The sequence below is a fragment of the Sus scrofa genome, chromosome 10 (genome assembly GCF_000003025.6).
Source record: "Sus scrofa isolate TJ Tabasco breed Duroc chromosome 10, Sscrofa11.1, whole genome shotgun sequence".
In the NCBI taxonomy this organism is placed as follows: Eukaryota; Metazoa; Chordata; class Mammalia; order Artiodactyla; family Suidae; genus Sus; species Sus scrofa.
The window spans coordinates 18178183-18198064 of record NC_010452.4 but is presented as its reverse complement, the minus strand read 5'-3'; the positions used below and the strand labels follow the sequence as shown (position 1 = coordinate 18198064).

At 50.1% G+C, this 19882-nt stretch overlaps 1 protein-coding gene across 3 annotated transcripts in view; it reads right to left on the bottom strand.

Moving 5' to 3' along the window:
• Positions 1-19882, bottom strand: part of KIF26B (kinesin family member 26B) — a 511688-nt gene that overhangs the window by 21988 nt on the left and 469818 nt on the right. For all 3 annotated transcript variants that reach the window (XM_021064466.1, XM_021064467.1, XM_021064468.1), the window contains 2 exons: positions 6699-6861; positions 1862-5270 (listed from right to left, as the gene is read on the bottom strand). In XM_021064466.1, coding sequence (XP_020920125.1) covers positions 1862-5270; positions 6699-6861 — 3572 coding nt within the window. The remainder of the gene's footprint in view (positions 1-1861; positions 5271-6698; positions 6862-19882) is intronic.

The window sequence follows — 19882 nt, the reverse complement described above, 5'->3', positions numbered from 1 at the left end:
CTCGGGATCCTTAACCTACTGAGTGAGGCCAGGGATCGAACCTGCAACCTCATGGTTCCTAGTCAGATTTGTTAACCGCTGAGCCACGACGGGCACTCCCCACAGTCCTTACATTTGGATTGGAACATTCCAGGGTGGGTGCTGGCCTGTGCTGTGAGAAAAGAGCAACCTCACGGTGGAATGGAAAAAACTGTGCAGCAATCAGCGGCTGAAGCAACTGCAAGGAAGAGGAGGCCTCATTTTTGGGTCTCACCCCATCTTTTAATTCCAAGTAGGCTGGTGGTAGCACCACGCTGCAGGGCAATGGTTTCTGAGCGCTCTGGGAGAGCCTCCGTTTCCTCGGAAGGGCCACAGTGCGGCTAAAGGCAGGCTAGGAGGGCAGGACCCCAGGCCGCTCTTACTTTAACCAAGGTGCAGAATCACACGCGGGGCCTGCAGGAGACTGCTGCATCAAAACATGGCTCCTCTACTGGGAGTTCCCGTGGCGGCTCGGCGGGGTATGAACCTGACTAGTAGCCATGAGGATGCAGGTTCGATCCCTGGCCTCGCTTAGTGGGTTAAGGATCTGGCATTGCCGTGAGCTGTGATGCTGGTCACAGATGCGGCCCGGATCTGGTGTTGCTGTGACTGCGGCAGCTACACCTCCAATTTGACCCCTAGCCTGGGAACTTCCATATGCTGCAGGTGTAGATCTAAAAAAGAAAGAAAAAAAAAAAAAAAAAAAAAGAGTCCTGTGCCAAAGAATGAGTGAGGGCAAGTTCTGTGAAAGCCATTTTAAGAGCAAAGACGAATCAGCAAAACTCTCAGGGAGTTAAGTTAACCCTCTTGGTTCCTTTTGTCTTCTCTCTCTCTGTCCCCTCTGTCCCTCTCTCTCCTTTCACCTCACCTACTCCATGGCTACCTGGGCCATCAGCTCTGACCTAGGTCTGCTTCTCCTGGCTCAAAACTTACTGTCACATGTCCCCCCAAACTCCAATGACCAAGTCAGTGAGCTTCATATATTAGTTCTTCCAAAGTACTTATTTGCTTTCTTTCTTTCTTTTTTTTTTTTTTTTAAGAGCCGCTCCCAGGGCATACAGAGGTTCCCAGGCTAGGGGTCAGTCGGAGCTGTAGCAGCCGGCCTATGCCACAGCCACAGCAACAGAGGATCTGAGCTGCATCTGCAATCTACACCACAGTTCACGGCAACACCAGATCCTTAACCCACTGAGCAGGGCCAAGGATTGAACCTGCATCCTCATCAATACTAGTCAGATTCTTTTCTGCTGCACCACGACGGGAACTCCATTATTTGCCTTTCCTCTAAAAGCATTCATGTCAGCTTCAGGTGTGTGTGTGTGTGTGTGTGTGCGCGCGCGAGTGTCAGGTTTCAGGCCGGCTACAGGTGTGCATGTGTGACTGTCTATGAGTGGGGGTGGGGTGGGAGGAAGGGCCGGCTGCACTGCATTTTCAATGACACAGGTGGGCTTCATCCCATTCCCTGAGAGTTGCTGCTAGGGTCTAAGGAGGCCTCTGGGTTCTAAGTGTAGTGACACTGACTCTGGTGACACAGATCTCTCCGCAACTAGTCTTGGTCCTTGAGCAGAGAAACCCAGGTCTCTGGGCCGGGGGTCGGGGGAGCCGCTGGAGGAAGAGGTTGCTTGGACCCCATAGCTGGTGGGTGTGGCGTCGTGCCACGCAGCGACCTGACTTCTCCCAGATGGATGGGCACTCACAGCTTGAAGGCGGAGTGATGCCCAGAGGTTGGGATCAGCTCTGTCCCCAGCAGGTGACAGGCGGGGCTGTCTGACGGGGGCGCCCATCGCTGTGGCCCGGGGCCGCCCTCCACCATCCACCCTCCGGCTGCCCGGGCCGTGCCTACCTGAGTTGGTGCGCTTCTTCGGGGCCTTGAGGCTGCGGCAGCGGCCGCCCACCGAGCTGCTGTTCTCGCTCATGGAGTCCTGGGCAGACGACGCGCTGCCGGTGGCCTCGCTGTCGCGCATCATGCTCTCGTAGCCGCTGCTGCCGCCGCTGTGGTAGAAGAGCGCCGTCTTGCCCATGGCTGGGGGCAGCTCCCCGCTCAGCACGCTGCTGTTGTCGCTGCCGTGGCCACTGCTGCAGCGGTGCGGCCGGCGCGGCGGCGTGACCTTACTGTAGGGCGAGGGCAGCGGGGCGGCGGGCGGCGGGCGCTCGTCGGCGGGGACCGCGCGCTCCTCCGTCTCGGGCCCCGCGCGCCCGGCCAGCCCCCGCGGGCCCGCGCCGCCCTGCAGCAGCTCCGAGATGCGCCCGTTCACCGCCCGCAGCGGCAGCTTGGACGCCAGGCCCGAGCCCCGGCTCCGGCTCAGCGACTGGGTGGACCAGGACATGTGCTTCCCGCCGGGGGCCGGGCCGGAGCTCTGGCCCACCGCCTGCGGCAGGGACTTGGTGGAGAAGCTCAGGGTCTTGGTGGTGGTGGTGGACAGGCTGCGAGCCTTGGGGCTGGCCAGGAGCAGCTTGCTCACGGCGGAGATCTTGGACTGGCTGGCCTTGGGCGAGGCCCCGGCCGACTGCGTGGGGCCCGGGTTGGTGGGCGAGGCCCCGGCGCTGCGGCCCGGGCTCCTCCCGGTGCGGGGCATGGTGCTGTCCTTGCCTGCGTGCAGCCGGGAGCTCATGGAGGACAGGCTCTCGGCCCTCTCCAGCGAAAGGCATTCGTAGTGGCTGACGGTCGTCCTGCCCAGGGAGTTGGTCCTGCTGGCCAGCTGCTCCAGTTTGGCACTGAAGAGCTTGCTGCTGCTGGCATCCTTCATCTTGCCGCTGCTGGGCTCGTCGGGCAAGACGGCCAGGAAGGGCGCTGGTTGGTTCAAGGGGCTGCTGGAGCTGCTGCTGCCCGCGCTGTGCTGGGGGCTGGCCCGGTTCTTCTGGTCCAAGCTGGACTTTCGGACAGGGGGCAGCGGGGGTGTCCCTTTGGGCCGAGCCAGGACACAGTGCTTGGGTGATGCCACCTTCCTTTCCAGGGTGGCCTTGGAGGGCTGGGTGCCGGAAGCCGAGCCGATGCCGTTGGTCTCAGCGGCGCAGTGGTAGAAGAGGCTGTCCAGCTCGTCCTGCCGGCTGCCTTTCTGAAAAGCCCTGGGAAGGCTGCTTGACTTCAGGATTTTGTTGAGATGCCCAGGGCTCTGGGCAGCCACAGTGGGCAGGGCCATCTCACAGCCATCCACGACCCTCCTGAAGTTGTCAGCCACGGGGGAGGCAGATACCTCCCCACTGCTGCTGCTCAGCCTGTCACCTGGGCTGGCCTTCCTGTCCTGTTCTGCTCTGGCCTCAGGCTTTGGGCGGCCCGGGACTGTCTCACACCTGATCCCTTCTTCGCTGGGATAAGCATTCTCTTTCTTCACCTCCTCTTCTCGTTTCAGCCAGGGGTCCTCAAATTTCATCTCTTTCTTGGCACCACTTTCCTTGTTCTCCTGCGACTGGGCCGCTTTGGGGACTGTGCCAGCGGTGGCAGCAGACACCTCCGGCTCTTGGACGTTCCGGGGGCTCATGGCGATGCAGGGATAAACAGTGATATTGGTCTTCATGGGGATGTACCCTTCGCAGCCGCTCAGACTGGCCGTGTTGGAGATGGTGACCATGGCCTTGCCCAGCGTGGAGATCTTGCAGCCTTTGATGGGAGGGGCTTTGTTGAAAGCATCCTCCCCCATTTCAGACAAGATGAGCAAATTGTCAGGGCCCGCCTTGGGCTTCTCCTGGCACACCACGGCGGTGTTCTGGACGAATTCCGAGGCCGGAGGATCTGCCATTGCCTCCCCGTGCCCGAAACACGTCTGGGCTATGAAACCATGGCACGGCGGCTCGCCGTCACTGCCCGTGCTCATCTCACTCAGCCAGGAGCTGATGGAGGAACGCCTGCTCCCTGCCTCCCGGGCCTTCTCCTCCAGGCTCAGCTTCGGGAGGGGCAAGAACTGGGTGATGCTGACCTCGGAGACAGGTGCCACGTTTGAGTAGCACTCCAGGTCCTCGCTGACGCTGCCGATGATGCTGACGGGCCGGGAGCCCGAGGCCAAGGCCTGCACAGAGCAGTCGCTGTTGAAGCTGATGATGCTGGTGGGGCGGCCGCTGTCCAGGACGCCGCTGATGGTCAGCTCCTCCACCAGCGTGAACACCAGCTCGTCCTCACCGTTCAGCTCCAGGGGCTGCTGCACTGTCACCATCGTGGTACTCAGGATCTCCTTGGAATCTGGAGACGTGGCCGCCTGCTGGTCATCATCCACAGGGATTTCCGGGAACCCCTCGCTCCCAGCAGACATGGATTTCTTCAGCACCTGGGGACTCATTCCGACTGGGGGGGTACGTAGCTCGGGCTGCAGCAGGGACTCACTAGACACCATGCCCGAATCCTTGCTCAGGGTGGGCAGGGGGGCCGGTGAAGGCAGGACCCCCTTCTGGGTGTAGACTTTGCATCTCTGGGAAGGAGAGCTGGCTGGCTTATACTCTGAGGTCTTGGAGAGGCTGGCGATGCCCAGCCTGGGGGAGCCCATCGGCCGGGGCTTGCCTTCCACGAAGCCGCAGGAGTTCAGGCTCTCTCGGCTGCTCTGGAGGCTGGAGCTCTGCACGAGCTGGGAGGAGCCGTGCTGGCTGCTGCTGCTGCTGCTGCTGCCCGGGATGCTCCTGGGTGAGGCTGGGGTAGGGCTGTGGCTGAGCTGAGCGGCAGGGACAGGGGAGGGCTTCCTCTGCACCCTAGAGGCGGGGGGCTCAGCGCCCTCTCTGTGGGTCAGCTGCCCATCTGACCCATCATCTTCCTGATCGGACTCGCAGAGGGGGCCGGCCCCGGCTGCCTGGCTTAACGGGAGACTCTTGCTTGCCTGCTCAGCCCCCAGCTGGGCCGGCAGCTCTTCGAAAGGGAACTTGCTGGGCTCCTCGCTGCCGTCGATGCAGTCCAGCCTCTCCTGCAGCTCGGCGAACGTGTTGCACTTGAGGCAGTCCCTCTCTGATTTGCCAGCTGCAGCCTCTCCGGCCTCCGCGGACCGGCTGTCGCCCCTGGCTTTCTGCAGGGCCGGCACGATTGGGACAAAGTCTGGGGGCCCCTCGTTGTCGGTGAGCTCCTTGTCGGAGAGGGCCGTGCCGTTGGGCCCGATGTAGATGACCGTGTCGCAGGACTGCTCACTGCTGGAGGAGTAGTCGGGGTCGCTGGACAGGTGAGGCATAGCGAAGTCGGACTCCACGGCGGCCCTGGCGTGGAACGGTCTCAGCTGGGTGGGCCTGCGCATTCTGCCTTCCTCACACGAGCTCTCTCCCCCGGAGGAGCTGGAGGTGTACTGGGAGTGAGAACACAACAGTCAGTGCGGGCGGCTCTTCCAAGACAGCCCTCCCACTGAGCCTGACATCGTGGGGCCCCTGGGGGAGGAGGCCACTGGCTCCATCCGGCTCTCGGGACCCCAGTGGGCCACCCTGCCAATGGGCTGTTAGCTAGGTTGTGCCAGGCCAGGTGCCCACCTTTGCACCCGTGGCCTCATGCTCGAAGGAAAAGCCCTGTTAGGCTGTCAGGAAAGGAGGTGACCAGCCCACAGCTCTTCTGACCTCCCTAGGGCTAAAGGGTCACCAGCTTGGCACACCCAAGCCATTGGTGACCACCTGTGCCACGGAACATGGGTTGGAAAGACATATTTCTGACCCAAAAAGTTACAAACAGGAGGGGGATAAACGGCCCACACATCACCACCTGGCCATGGACTAGGGTGACTGCAGTCAAGATTATTTTCTCAAATGCTTGTGTCACGCCACCACTGTCCTGGCTTTGCCTCGGCCTGGGAAAATGAGCCCAGTGGTTTCTAGCAGATTCTGAGCATCAGGTTGGGGTTAGTAGACGCAAACGACTAAGGGGGTCTTGCTGTACAGCCCAGGGAACTATAGCCAATCACTTGTGATAGAACATGATGGAAGATAATATGAGAAAAAGATATATGTGTGTGTGTATATATATATGACTGGGTCATTTTGCTGTATGGCAGAAACCGACAGAACATTGTAAATCAACGATAATTTTAAAAAATGTGTAAAAGAAAGAAACCACTGAATTACAAGACCCAGCCACCGGGAAATGCCTCTCAGAAATACAGGGGATGGAGTTCCCGCTGTGGGGCAACAGGATCTGTGGCGTATTGGGAGCGCTAGGACAGGGATTTGATCCTTGGCCCGGCACAGTGGGTTGAGGATCTGGCGTTGCCACAGCTGCGGTTTAAGCTGTGACTGTGGCTTGGATGGTCCCTGGCTCCAGAGCTCCATATGCCACAGGGTGGCCAAAAATGAAAACAAACAAACAAACAAAAAACAGCAGCAGCAGCAGCAGCAATGAAGGGGAAGTAGAACCAGGTGAGCAAGGAGTTCCTAATCCTCTTTGGGGTCAATCTGTTGAAAACCCAAGGGAGGCCAGAGATAAACTATGAATATGTCCTGTCCCTCCCAAATTGTTCATGGCAAAGTAGCAACCCAATTTCAACGATCTCAAGTGGGCCCAGCCCTCCCAGGGAGGGGTCCAGGCTCGGTGACCCGGGAAAGCACCAGCTTTGGTGGGGGGGGACTTCCTGCCCCTAGGTGGGTGCTGAGCCAGGCCATCGGCGGCCACGCCCACCACGCCTCTGGGTGCTGGGGGATCAGAACTCTGCAGTTGGCTCTTTCTGACTCAGTTCCGGGGCAGGGCTCCGAAAGCTCCTTCAGGCCCCCACACCCCCCTGCGAGCCCCCTACCTTCGTTTTCTTCTTCTTCATCCGCAGGACTCTGGAGGCGATCTGGATGGTGGACAGGGTTTCTGCGTAGCTCCCGGCGGCGGCCGAGATGTGCGCGATCATGGTGGTGCGGCAGTTCACGTTCCCCAGGGACTCCCGCAGCAGCATGGTGAGCTTGCTTTCTCTGCCAACAAAGTGGATTAAGGCTGCATTAGCCGGCCATGCTTCACTTGGGCTGTCAGGGTAGGACTTCAGGCCTCTACATGGCTTCTTGTGGGCAGTGGGTTTTTTTTTTTTTTTTTTCCATTTTGTTTGATGGCGTACTAATGAGTGCCATCATCTACACAGGGCTATTTGTAGTTGGCAGCTGAGCAAGTGCTTCTAACCCCAAGAATGGAAGTCATGCAAAATATCTCCCTTGGCACAACTGTCCTGACTATGATGGGGACTCGTGTGTGTGTGCGTGTGCGTGTGTGTGTGCATGTGTGTGTGTACCTAATGAGACCTGAGAACAGAGATGAGAGGAAGGGATGGAGAGTGGGAGGCGCTGCGGCCGGTGATTTGCCAGGCTGGCCGCAGACCCTGCCCTTCTCTGCCAGTTTTTGCACCAGGCCATCCCTGCAACAGAAAGCACGTCCCGGGAGTTCCCGCTGTGGCTCAGTGGGAACAAACCTGGCTAGTTCGATCCCTGGCCTCGCTCAGTGGCTTAAAGATCTGGCATTGCTGTGAGCTATGGTGTAGATCCGCAGATGTAGCTTGGCTTTGGCATGGCTGTGACTGTGGCATAGGCTGGCGGCTGCAGCTCTGATTGGATTCCCTAGCCTGGGAACTTCCATATGCTGTGGATGATACCTAAAAGAAAAGAAAAAAAGCGTATTCCCTGCTACGAACTTGTCTTAAAGATCTATGTGTTTATAATACATGCAAAGTATCTTTTGCCAAGGAGTGGCAACTGCTTTATTCTTTATTGCCACTGTCTCTCAACTCACCTTTGCACTCGGTGGTAATGGAGAAAAAGGTATTCCTATTCCTCACTATAACTGAGGAAACACAGATATAAGCCCAAGCACCCACTCAATTGGCAATAGAATGCAGAACTTTCTAGAAGGGCCTCCTCTGGGGACTTTGCAGGGGCTGTGCAGGGCCAGTGCCCTGAGTAGTGATAATGAGGCCCAGGGTGTTTACAGATGGTGTTTCTAGACTCTTTAGAAAAGTGATCTAAAGGCTCAGTGGTAACGAATCCGACTAGGATCCATGAGGATGCAGGTTTGATCCCTGGCCTCGCTCAGTGGGTTAAGGATCCGGCATTGCCGTGAGTTGTGGTGTAGGTCGCAGATGCAGCTCGAAACTGGTGTTGCTGTGGCTCTGGCGTAGGCTGGTAGCTACAGCTCCTATTCGACCCCTAGCCTGGGAACCTCCACAGGCTGTGGGCGCGACCCTAAAAAGACCAAAAAAAAAAAAAAAAGATTGCAGAAAGGACCCCTGTTTACATGGAGAGAGGCGAAACAAGCAGGCAGAGCTGTTGCCTCGTCCAGTCTCAGCTGGGAACGCTTGCATGGGGCGGCTCCGAGTTTTCACCCCTAAGCAAATCCACAAGTGACGGCCAAGGCCTCTGTGTGGATTTGGAAAAGTATTCGCAATACGGCATCCGCCACTGATTCCAAGGATGGACTGCACAATGACGTCCCTAAGGAGACGTGTGGCTCATCAGTTGCCCTCTGCAGCAGGTGCACCCCACTTATTGTGACCCTGTAAAGGCCTGAGTTAAAGATACCAAAGACAGAAGCAACAGAGATAGCATTGTTCCATCAAACTGCTTGCCCTGTGTATGGCCACATGATTCCCCATTCATGAGTCAATCATAGACCAATTTTATTTTTTTAAGTCCACATTGTTGGAAGAGGCTGGGGCATGTGGGTTGCTTGGCAACTGGCACTTTCTCTCTCTTTGGAAAGCCAGGAAAACTGCCAGCAAGCCTCTTTCACATGGGCCTCTCTAGACTCTAAAACATACCTTATGGGAGTGAAAGATGGTGGCTACAAGCCCCTTTTATTTTTTTTTCCCACCTCATCATGATCCTTTCACTTGGAACAAAGACAATTAAGTTGGGGACAGAAAGTGAAAGAAGGGACAGAATACTAAAGGCGGCAAACTGTAGCTTTAAGTCAGTGTCTCCGGCAGCAAAATAAAAAAGACTTGACAGAGTTTCTATGGCAATGGTCAGGATGCTCTCAGACCGGCCCTCTGCACAGAGCCCAAGGTGAGAGCAGGTGCACAGCCCAGGGGCACAGCTGCTGGCCACCGAGCCCCGGGGCCAGGCTGGCTGAGGATTTATCCAGGGGGCCATGTGGGAGGGATGGGGTGGGAGGGGAGAGGAAAGAACTGGTGACAGAGCAGAGGCGACTGGGGTCTGGGCTCAGGACCACGCCATTCTTTCAGGCAGCCCTGTTTTCAGCACATGCATTTCACCTCCCGCCCCAGCTGCACCCGCCTTTTAAAATGATTTTTGAAAAAATGTCTTGCTTTTTAAAATTATGTCAGCATTTACTAGACAAAGCAAGAGGACACAAAAAGAATGGGAACACGAATACAGTTCAATGACTAATATTCATTTTAAAAGGCCACGTAGTTCTCTAGGGGCTGGCAAGCCACACCTGGCCCACTGCCTGTTTTTGTAAATAAAGTTTTATTGGAACACAGCCATGCTCAATGGTTAACATATTGTCTCTGGCTGCCTCCTATTTCTTGAGAGAACTGTGGATGTCCCCTCATAGACATGGATCTGTTTTCAAAAATGTGCTGCTCTCAATGCAGATACAGCGAGGGCACAAAATAAAGTCACATGAGGATGAACCCCTTAGATTAATTCTTTTTTTTTTTTTTTTTTTTTTTTTTTAGGGCTGCATCCTTGTCGAATTGGAGCTGCAGCTGCTGGCCTATGCCACAGCCACAGCAACAGCAACTTGGGACCTGAGCCACATCTGTGACCTACACCACAGCTCAAAGCAACACTGGACCCTTAACCCACTAAGGGAGGCCAGGGATCGAACTTGTGTCCTCATGGATGCTAGTCAGGTTTGTTGCTACTGAGCCACAACAGGAACTCCTACATTAATTCTTAGGTAAATGAAAGAGGAGTTCCTGTCACGGCAAAGCGGAAATGAATCCAACTAGGAACCATGAGGTTTCCGGGTTCGATCCCCAGCCTCACTCAGTGGGTTAAGGATCCGGTGTTGCCGTGAGCTGTGGTGTAGGTCACAGACGCAGCTTGGATCTGGTGTTGCTGTGGCTGTAGTGTAGGCCAGCAGCTGCAGCTCCCATTCGACCTCTAGCCTGGGAACCTCCTATGCTACAAGTGTGGCACTAAAAAGCAAAAAAAAAAAAAAAAGAAGAAGAAAAAAGAAGAAAAAAGAAAGAAAGAAAATGAAAGGAAAGGAGCTTAGTTCATCTAGAAAACTAATTAGAAACTGCCAAACAATCTACAAGAGAAAGACTGCTATGGGCAGCAGACGTATAAATCATACACGTACACACACATGCACCCACCCAGGCGTACACACAGACATGCTCTTTTTAAGAAAAGGGAAACAGTGATTTTGTTTGTTTGTTTGTTTTTTGCTTTTTAGGCCACACCGGAGGCATAGGGGTTGAACAGGAGCTGCAGCTGCCGGTCTCACCACAGCCACAGCCACAGCAACGCGGGATGTGAGCCACGTCTGCGACCTACACCACAGCTCAAGGCAACCTTGGATCCCCACGGAGCGAGGTCCAGGATCAAACCTGCATCCTCATGGATCGTAGTCTAGTTCGTTAACTGCCGAGCCATGAGGGGAACTCCCGATTTTTTTGGTTTTTAAAGCAATACACCATTGGTATTCAAGAACGGAAACCACACACAGAGAATTCTTACAGGTGTCAGATAATTCAGATCAAGATACCAACCAGTATTTATATGCCAAGAAAACACTGGTATCCCCCCTTCCATTGTTAAGGACATGACCCTGGAACTACCTTGCATTCCAGTAACTATCCGGTTTTCTACCCCTTTCCTGTCAACCACCAGAATGTTACTGCAGAGCCCCAAACAGAGAGCTTTACACACTGGGCAAGAGTTGCCAGGCATCAGACCAGCTCCAAGAGTTCTGATCTCCAACCGAACACCAGACCCCTGCATCCACCCACTGACCACCAGGGAAGAGGAGAGTTAAAAGGAAGAAAGAACAGAAAGCAAAAGAAGAAGGACAGGAGGCAGGATAAAGTCATGAACTTGACTTAGTTTATGGCTACTCCACACCCTCGCTCCCCCCGTCCCAGCCTCCTTTCCATTCACATCCTATTGGTCTGTGAACATCTTTTTCTACCGTGCACTGAAGTTTGGCACTTGCTGTCAGCCTCTACGTGCATTAAATTATGAGCCACAGCAGCTGCCGATCCCCAACACCCCCTGAGCAGAGCTCGAGAGAACATTAGGAGGGGGGCCCTCTGTGCCCTGGGAAAACTGGAAGAACAGGTCTTCAGATAATCAGATGTTTTTAGGAGAAGATTTTATGTGCCCGGTTCTTGCATCTTGCATTCTTGCATCTCCTCCTACCTAGAAAAACACTAACATCCTTCATGGTGATGTCTGCTCCTTGGGACGGGTAGTGACCTTCAAGAGATGAGCAACAAACTTGTGTAAAATGTGTGTGTGCTGCAGGCACCGCCCCCCGACCTTGATCATATCCTGATAGTCCCCCTTTTCCTCCTTGGGTGGTATTTCAGCCTTGTCTGTAGTTACGGATAAAGAATGTCATTGTCATCTGAATGCAGTCACCTCCAAGGGTGAGAGCCCGTGAGTCCTGCGGGCAGTGAAAACGCAGGATACTGGCCCTGATAGCGGAGAGAGGTGCATATCAAAGGAATGATGTGAGTTCAGACCTCTTCTGTTCCTGCTCCCTGCCCTTCGTTGCAAAACCTCCCTTATATCCTAGCTCCTCCCTCACCGCCTCAGCGAGGTTTCTCAGGGTGACCTGAGATGCTGTCTTCCAGCTTTGGTCCTCATTTGGCTCCAAAGAAAACTCTCAATGTGCAGGTTGTGCATTTTTTTATGTTGACACTACTGTGGCCTGGAGGGTCACCAGGGACCTCCCGAGACCAGCCCCAGTACTGGGGACAAGGGTCCCAAGGCCAGCATCTATGGCCAGTGCTCTGGCCAAGGTGGGCGGCATCTGTGCGCTTCTGTATCTCTCACGGGTTGTTGTGCAGGGAACAGATTGAGTCACCAGGCCCCCTGGGTGAGGGCGTTTCTCATGCCTCTCTCTGCCTTCTAGGTCCCAAGCAAGTGTGTTTATTTGTGACACTATGGAGTTGTGACAGGTTGAAACACATACATCCACAAGGGAACAATCGCTTCCCTGGCGTTTCTTATTTGTCAGGGAACATTTGCATGTTTGGGAGAAGACCTTACACGCCTTCTTGCCTGAGAAGCCACCTGCTCTGCAGGAGTGGCCTCTGCTCAGTAACGTTCCCCTCAAGGATGCCAACATTTTACGGTGTGAATTTGGGGGGGGGGGTACTGGAGAAGACCCCAAAGCTTGGTTCAGGCCAAGCTATCCTGATGGCATTTTCAAAAGGAATTAAAGGGCTCCCTGCTCGGTTTCAGAGACTCCTCCATTTGTACTGCAAGTGGTGTGAGCAGGTCTGTGTTGCGGGCTGTTGGGAAGGAGAGTGTGTGATCCTGACATCCTTGACAGAGAAGCACAGTTCTCAGGTCTTCCAAAGAGAGAGATTCCAGCGTGCAGAGTTAAGCATTGGTGAAAATTACACCCTGTGTCTGGCATGTGTGTTAGAGGTGCCTCAGTAGGTGCTGCTGTGCAGCAGTGTGAGAGAACATGAACCCGTGGTAAGAGGAGACCTTAGAAGAGGACCTGCACATGGGAGTTCCCGTCGTGGTTCAGTGGTTAACGAACCCGACTAGGAACCATGAGGTTGCGGGTTCGATCCCTGGCCTTGCTCAGTGGGTCAAGGATCCGGCGTTGCCGTGAGCTGTGGTGTAGGTCACAGACGTGGCTCGGATCCCGCGTTGCTGTGGCTGTGGCATAGGCTGGTGGCTGCAGCTCCGATGAGACCCCTAGCCTGGGAACCTCCATATGCCGTGGGAGTGGCCCTAGAAAAGGCAAAAAGACCAAAAAAAAAAAAAAAAAAAAGAAGAAGAGGACCTGCACAGAACCACCCACTCCCAGCTGAAGGACCAGCCTTTGCCATCCAACCAACATGCCACCTGGTATGACTTCATGCCTCACCTACTCTGAGACCACCTGTTGGTGGAGGTTCCTAAGAGCGGTCAAGGTTAACCTCACTGTTCTCTCTCACTCTGCTCTTTATTAAACACTGCAGAATGCTCGGCACAAACAGCGCCATCCTGGGATGCTGCTGGTGCAGGGAAACCCCTGAGAGAGACGTGATCTTCCCCACTCCATCCTGCTTATCTAGGGCTGGCACCATGGCGGCTCAACAACTTTGGTGGTACCCATGAGAGGCAGGAGAGTCATGACAGTACCACTCAACAGGGGCTTCTATTCTAGATAAAGCAGTAGCTGCCCCCACACGACAAGCATCCGTGAGAGCTCCAGAGGGACACTGGAAGGTGGAGGGAAAGACTGTTTCCATTAACCAGAGCTTTGACATTGTAGGTATGGGTTGGGGCCAAGGAAACCTGAGCTGTGACTTTCATCATTTACTCCTGTATACACAGGAAGATGCAGTCTGTGGAGATTGGGGCTACGCATCCGTTTGATCTTGGGGATCAGTGTTCTGTTTATCTCACATCCACATGAATTCAGCCCACTTCATGAGAAAGACCAGCTGTAAACAGTGAACAGTCTCGGAATACTTTAGAAGTATATAATGTGAGTTGAGTTTATAGCCAACATAAGGTTTCAAGTTAAAATCCTAACTAATCTGCTTCGATCTCCTTTTACGAGATACATTTGCAATGACTAGAGTGGTTATAAAACATGGGTTTACTTATATAAATGAAGTGCCTTCGTGAAAACTTTTATATTCTTCTCTTGCTTAACAATTCACTCTTTCTTATCTAGAGCAAGAAAAAATTTGATCCCAGTCTAGTCGCTGATCACTCAACTAGAAGAATCTAAATTGCTGAGGATATGTTATTTTTATTTTTTCTTTTGCTTTTTAGGGCCACACCTGTGGTATATGGAGGTTCCCAGGCTAGGGGTCTAATGGGAGCTACAGCTTCCAGCACGGGGAATCTGAGCTGTGTCTGTGACCTACACCACAGGTCACGACAATGACAGATCCTTAACCCACTGAGCAAGGCCAGGGATCGAACCCGCAACCTCATGGTTCCCAGTCGGATTCGTTAACCACTAAGCCACGACGGGAACTCCTGCTCTAGATGTTTTAAATCTAAGTTCTTCTGAGGAACATATACATTCATTTGAACACTGTAGCACTCAGATATGATATAAGACATGTTAAAGGCAATTCATGTAAGAAGAATTACACTAAAAGCAATGAGATCCTGCTGTATAGCACTGGGAACTACATCTGGTCCCTTATGATGGAGCATGATGGAGAATAATGTGAGAAAAAGAACGTACATATGTATGTGTGACTGGGTCACTTTGCTGTACAGTAGAAAATTGCTAGAACCCTGTAAACCAGCTATAATGGAAAAAAATAAAAATCCTTATAAAAAAAAGACTCACGATAGAAAGTCCACTGATTCTAGGATACAAAGTTGAAAAATAGGCACAAACTTCCAGTTATAAAATAACTGGAGATGTAAGGTATAGCGTGGTGACTCTCATTTATAATAACACTGTACTGCATATTTGAAAGTTGCTAAAAGAGTATATAATAAAATTTCTCAACACAAGAAAAAACATTTTGTAACTTGTGGTGGATGTTAGTTACACTTATTATGGTGATCATTTGCAATATACACTAATATCAGATCATTATGTTGTACACCTGAAACTAATATAATATCATTTATACTTTGTAAAAATGCTTAACTGAGAAATTTTATTTTATTTTATTTTTTTGCTTTTTAGGGCCACACCCACGGCATATGGAGGTTCCCAGGCTAGGGGTCCAATCGGAGCTACAGCTGCTGGCCTACACCACAGCCACAGCAACACCAGATCTGAGCCATTTCTGCAACCTACACCACAGCTCACGGCAATGCTCATCCTTAACCCACTAAGCAAGACCAAGGATTGAACCCACAACCTCATGGTTCCTAGTTGGATTCGTTTCCACTGCGCCACAATGGGAACTCCATTAATTGAGAAATTTTAAAAAGAAAAAAAAGGAAAAATAATTTTAGAGCCACAGAGTGTTAGAGTTGAAAAGATTCTTAGGGTTCATTGCATTTACTAATAAAAGGACTGCCACCATTATATGAGATCTGCTTTCTGCCAGAATTTTTTTTTTTTAATTTTATGGCCACACATATGGCATATGGAAGTTCCTGGGCCAGGGATTGAATTTGAGCCACAGCTGTGACCTTTGGCACAGCTGTGGCAACGCTGGATCCTTTAACCCACTGTGCCAGTCTGGGGATAGAACATGTGCCTCTGCAGTGACCCAAGCTGCTGAGGTCAGATTCTTAACCCACTATGTCACAGAGGGGACTCCTTTGCCAGACTATTTTTAATGAGTGAGAACTTACCATACCCCAGGGCTGCCTGTGTAATATTTTTGAATAGCCTCAAATTTACCACTTTTCTTCATGGTAATTTAGATAATGTTTATGACTTCTTAGCTCCAGGAAAGAAGGGAAAAGATCCTATATTTATTTTTACTTCGTTTAGCATAATCAAGAGCTAGGAATGTCATCACTTTGATGAAAAACAAAACAACAACAATAACTCTGAAGGCAAATTAGTAGACCTTACAAATAGAAAATAGTAGGTCCATAGGTTTCCCCTGACTCCTGCCAAAAGTTAATATGCTACTGAAGTTTAAGATGCTCTAGAGGGGGTACTTAATGATTCCTTAAGCACTTACTGAACTCTGTAGACTGGTCTGTATAGACGCATGCTCATTATTTAATCCACCTGCAAGATTAGATTAGGCGTAGTAATAATGCTTACATGGTTACTGCAATTTAGACTGTAAATACGACTCTGACATTTTTCACATTATCTCAAGTTTTACGTCCTTTAAAAAATTTATCTGGCCCAAGTCATTATCATTAATTATCGGTGCTTTGCCACAGTCATTTCTATAGCTCTGTCACTTTTTATAGAGCCTTTGCAGGGGTTTATGACAGCTTTACAAGGGAGGGATAAGGAGATATCTCAATTACATTGCATTATGACCATTACACATCTTTTGAGTAAAGATGAGCTCATTGTACTCTTTAGAAACTTTGCTATTCTTCAGCTTTAAATCATCCTCAGGTTTAGGAGCATTTAATTCCAGTGTCAGAGACCTCTGCAATAATCCAAAAGAGAGTTAGGCCCTGATGGGTGATGGAGATGGAGTGAAGAGTTACGTTGTCATGGTAACCCAGAGCCTCTCCCCTGATTTCTGCTCACCCCTGTCCTTCTCCATGGATTTTCAAATAATTCTCAGGAAGAAAGAAAATGAAGGTTACAAATGGAATTCTTGCTACAATAAAATTCCATTCTTGATGAGCACCTTCTCTTAAGTCTTTCCCACTACACCATCCCCCAACCTCCTCTATCACCTAAGTGATATACTTATATTTTTAAAGCATTCCTATGTTTTTTCCCATGAATTTTAATGTTTATTTCCGATAAGAAGCCTACATGAAGCTTATGTTTGATGTGGCATTTTGATGGTCTCTCTATAGCTCAGTCTGTGGTCACCCTTTAGCGTTTACATTGGAACTGTGCGGAATCTGAGCTTTGAAAATCTGAAAGTTTATTCAGAGTTCTTTCAAAAGATATGTGTTGAAAGAAAGAAAGAGAGAGAGAGAGAAAGAAAAAGAAAGGGGCAGGAAAACATCTGGAAGGCTCTCCTTTACTTTTTTAAATCTACTCTCCAAGATGACAGAGCAGTGTGGTAACAGGTAAATTATGGGGCTTTTATTTTCCAGCTCTGGAAACCCAGATGAACCCCTTTTCTACCACATTCCTTGAAAAGGCCAAAAGGAGGTTAAATAACATTAGACAAAGAGTCTGGGCTTGACGATTACACAGGAGTCACTGGGTTATAATCATGGCTATTTTCAGTCTCCAGAGTTCAGTTTAGCGAATTCCATGATTTCTCTCTATCAAAATAAAATAAATATGAGCCCCAGCAGTCATTTCATTTGCATTCACTGGACGGGGTTCTGATCTTGTGCACACAGAAGAAAAGGAGTTCTAATTTCTCTCTGCACAATGAGGGGTGCATATCCGTGGGCACCCCTTGTGCTGTCAGCTAACCGTCCAAGAGAGGTTGAAGAACCATCAGCTGGCTCTTAATGTGAAGCCAGTGGTACAGAATGTCACCCTGTTGGGAAGACTTCAGACCAGAACTTGGGAGGATGGATTAAATGATTAGATGTGTCTTTCCTGTGATCTTAAGCTCATATCGCTTCCCAAGCAATGGCTTTTCTTTGATGGTGGAGGCATGGAGATTAAAACAGGATTCTGATTGTCAAGGTCAGGATGAGCCTTTTGCATCCTCTCCCTCTCCCCTTGCTCCCTACTCCTAAGGGATAGCCTTTCCAAATCTCAGGTGGGGATATGAAAAGGGTTCCAGGAGGAAGAGTGAAGAGCCATTGCCACAAAGTCCATTATGCACCGGGATGGGAGCCTTTGGGTGCCCATGCTGTGGGCTGCAGATGGTATGACCACAGCTCTGGTCCACTTGTTACTTCATAGACTGACAGTCTAGGAGGCCCCCCTCTTATCATATAAAATATGGCAGTAAAGATAAATTGATGGTTTTGAACCTGGAGTTGGGCAGCCAAGTGAGGAGGAAGCTGCAGAATATTCTAAGATGCCTTTCAGCACTGTGGACACTGGCTGTGCCACTCTACGGAGTCCTACTCCTTGAACCCAGGTGGACTTCTGTGCCTCTCCTGCATCTGTGTTCATCCCAGGTTTCAGCCTGGAATGACCTTTACTCTCAGTCTATGGACGTTCTTCCATATCCAGCTTTATTCACTACCCCACTAATTATTCAGAAAAAAAAAAAAAGGAAAAATCTAATAGGACTAGCAACCTGCAAGGACTTGTGACTTTGGAAATCACCTGCCTTTCCTTTTCTTTCTTTTTACTGTAGTACAATATAGGTAACATAAAATTCACTATTTTGGCCACTTTCAACTGCATGGCTCAGCTGAATAATATTCCATTGTGCGGATATACCCTATCTTGTTTCTGTTCGTCTCTTGATGGACGCTTGCATTGTTGCCATCTGCGGCTTACTGTGATGAATGCTGCAATGAACATGTGTGTTCAACTATCTTTTCAAGATGGCTTTCCACTCTCTTGAGTATATACCTAGGAGCGGAAGTGCTGAAAAACATGGCAATTCTATGTGTAATTTTTGAGGAACTGCCAAACTGTTTTCCACAGTGGTGGTACCATTTTATATCTCCCCCAGCAAGGCACAAAGGTTCCAGTTTTCCCCCATCCTTGCTAAGAGTTACATTGGGTTTTTTATTTATTATTTAATAATAGCCTTCCTAACAGATGTGAAGCAATTATTTCACTATGGTTTTATTTGTACTTGTCTAATGATGAATGTTGGAGAGCTTCTTTTCATGTGCTTACTGGTCATCTGTATATCCTCTTTGGAGAAAAAGCTATTCAAGTCTCTTGCCCGGTTTCTAATTGAATTGGATTTTGGTTGTTTTGTTGTTGTGGAATCATAGGAATTCTTTATATATTCTGGATTTTAATCCTATGTGGGATATATGATTTGCAAATATCTTCTCCTACTCTGGGTTTTTTTTTTTTTTTCATCCGTTGATGGACAAAAGTACATCATTTCATTTTTTGGTAACCCTTTATCAGTCTTAGATTTTAATTAAGCTTTTTTTGGCATTTGTGGTTCAAAAGCCATCCAATATTTGGTGTTCCTGTGATAAGCCCGACACTAAGAGTGACCAAAGATTGCTTATGCCATTTTGTACTTAATATACTTGTCCAGTATGGTTCTTGTTACTTGCAGCCCACTAACCAGTCACCAGCTGGGAAATCGTTGAGAGACCATTGTTAAGCACATGTGCCATGGACTGCCTAGGGATAAACTTCTTTTGAGATCAAAAATAACCAACTTTAAGGATGGTGATGAGGGCAACTCTGTCAGAATGCCTTCTGGGTATCATGTCTGGCTTAAAGAAACATGATTCCACAGCCTTCACAAAATGTACCAATTGGATCGGCTCTGGGCACAAAGACCAGTGCCTAGTAATTGGAAGGAATTGAAAGGAAATTACATTTAAGAATGGTTTCCATTACTGGTCCAAGTCTGAGAAAAGATGTGACACAGGGGCCACAGTTTGTACATTTAATGACTTAAGCCCTATAGAGCAGGGGACATGTTTCATTTGGAGCTGCAATTCCAGAGCTAGCAGAGAGCCTCCCTGGATCCTAGGTTCTTAATATATGCTGTTGGGTAAACTACCCCTAAATAGCATATTTGTTTGGCTAAGATTTTCTGCGTATTAGTGCAAAGGAATGAGGATTGGGGCAATTTCTTTGTAACAAGACCCTCCAAAATCCTACCACACAGGGAGCTGCTTCCTCTGCTGAGACTTAACTGCAAGCAGATGACTCCTTGTAGCTATTGTGGAGTGTCTTTTCTACATGCCAAATGTACTGAACTCTACAAGCTAGCTTTATCCGTTCTTTTCACCCATACACCTTCCTGAGACCAAAATGGTTTTCACTCTCGAGACTTCAGTGCTGTGCTACTGTGGTGCCTATTTTGCGAGAAAATGTTTTACTTTTGAAGGTGATTCTTGAATAGGAACATGTTATGGGTCCACTGATCCAATCTCAGAAAAATTCATCATATTAATTGAATACCCCTTTCCCTTTCAGTGAACGTGTCCCGCTTTGTACAGCAAATCATGTGGTTCCCCTGCTTAGAATGGAGAGAGATGTGTAACAGCAAAATACAGAAAAGTAACAAAAAAGCAATACGGTTGTCTGGGTACCTAAAAACCCTTTCTTATCAAGTATAATTAAACATTGTGGATAAAATATATTCACCAATGGTACTAAATT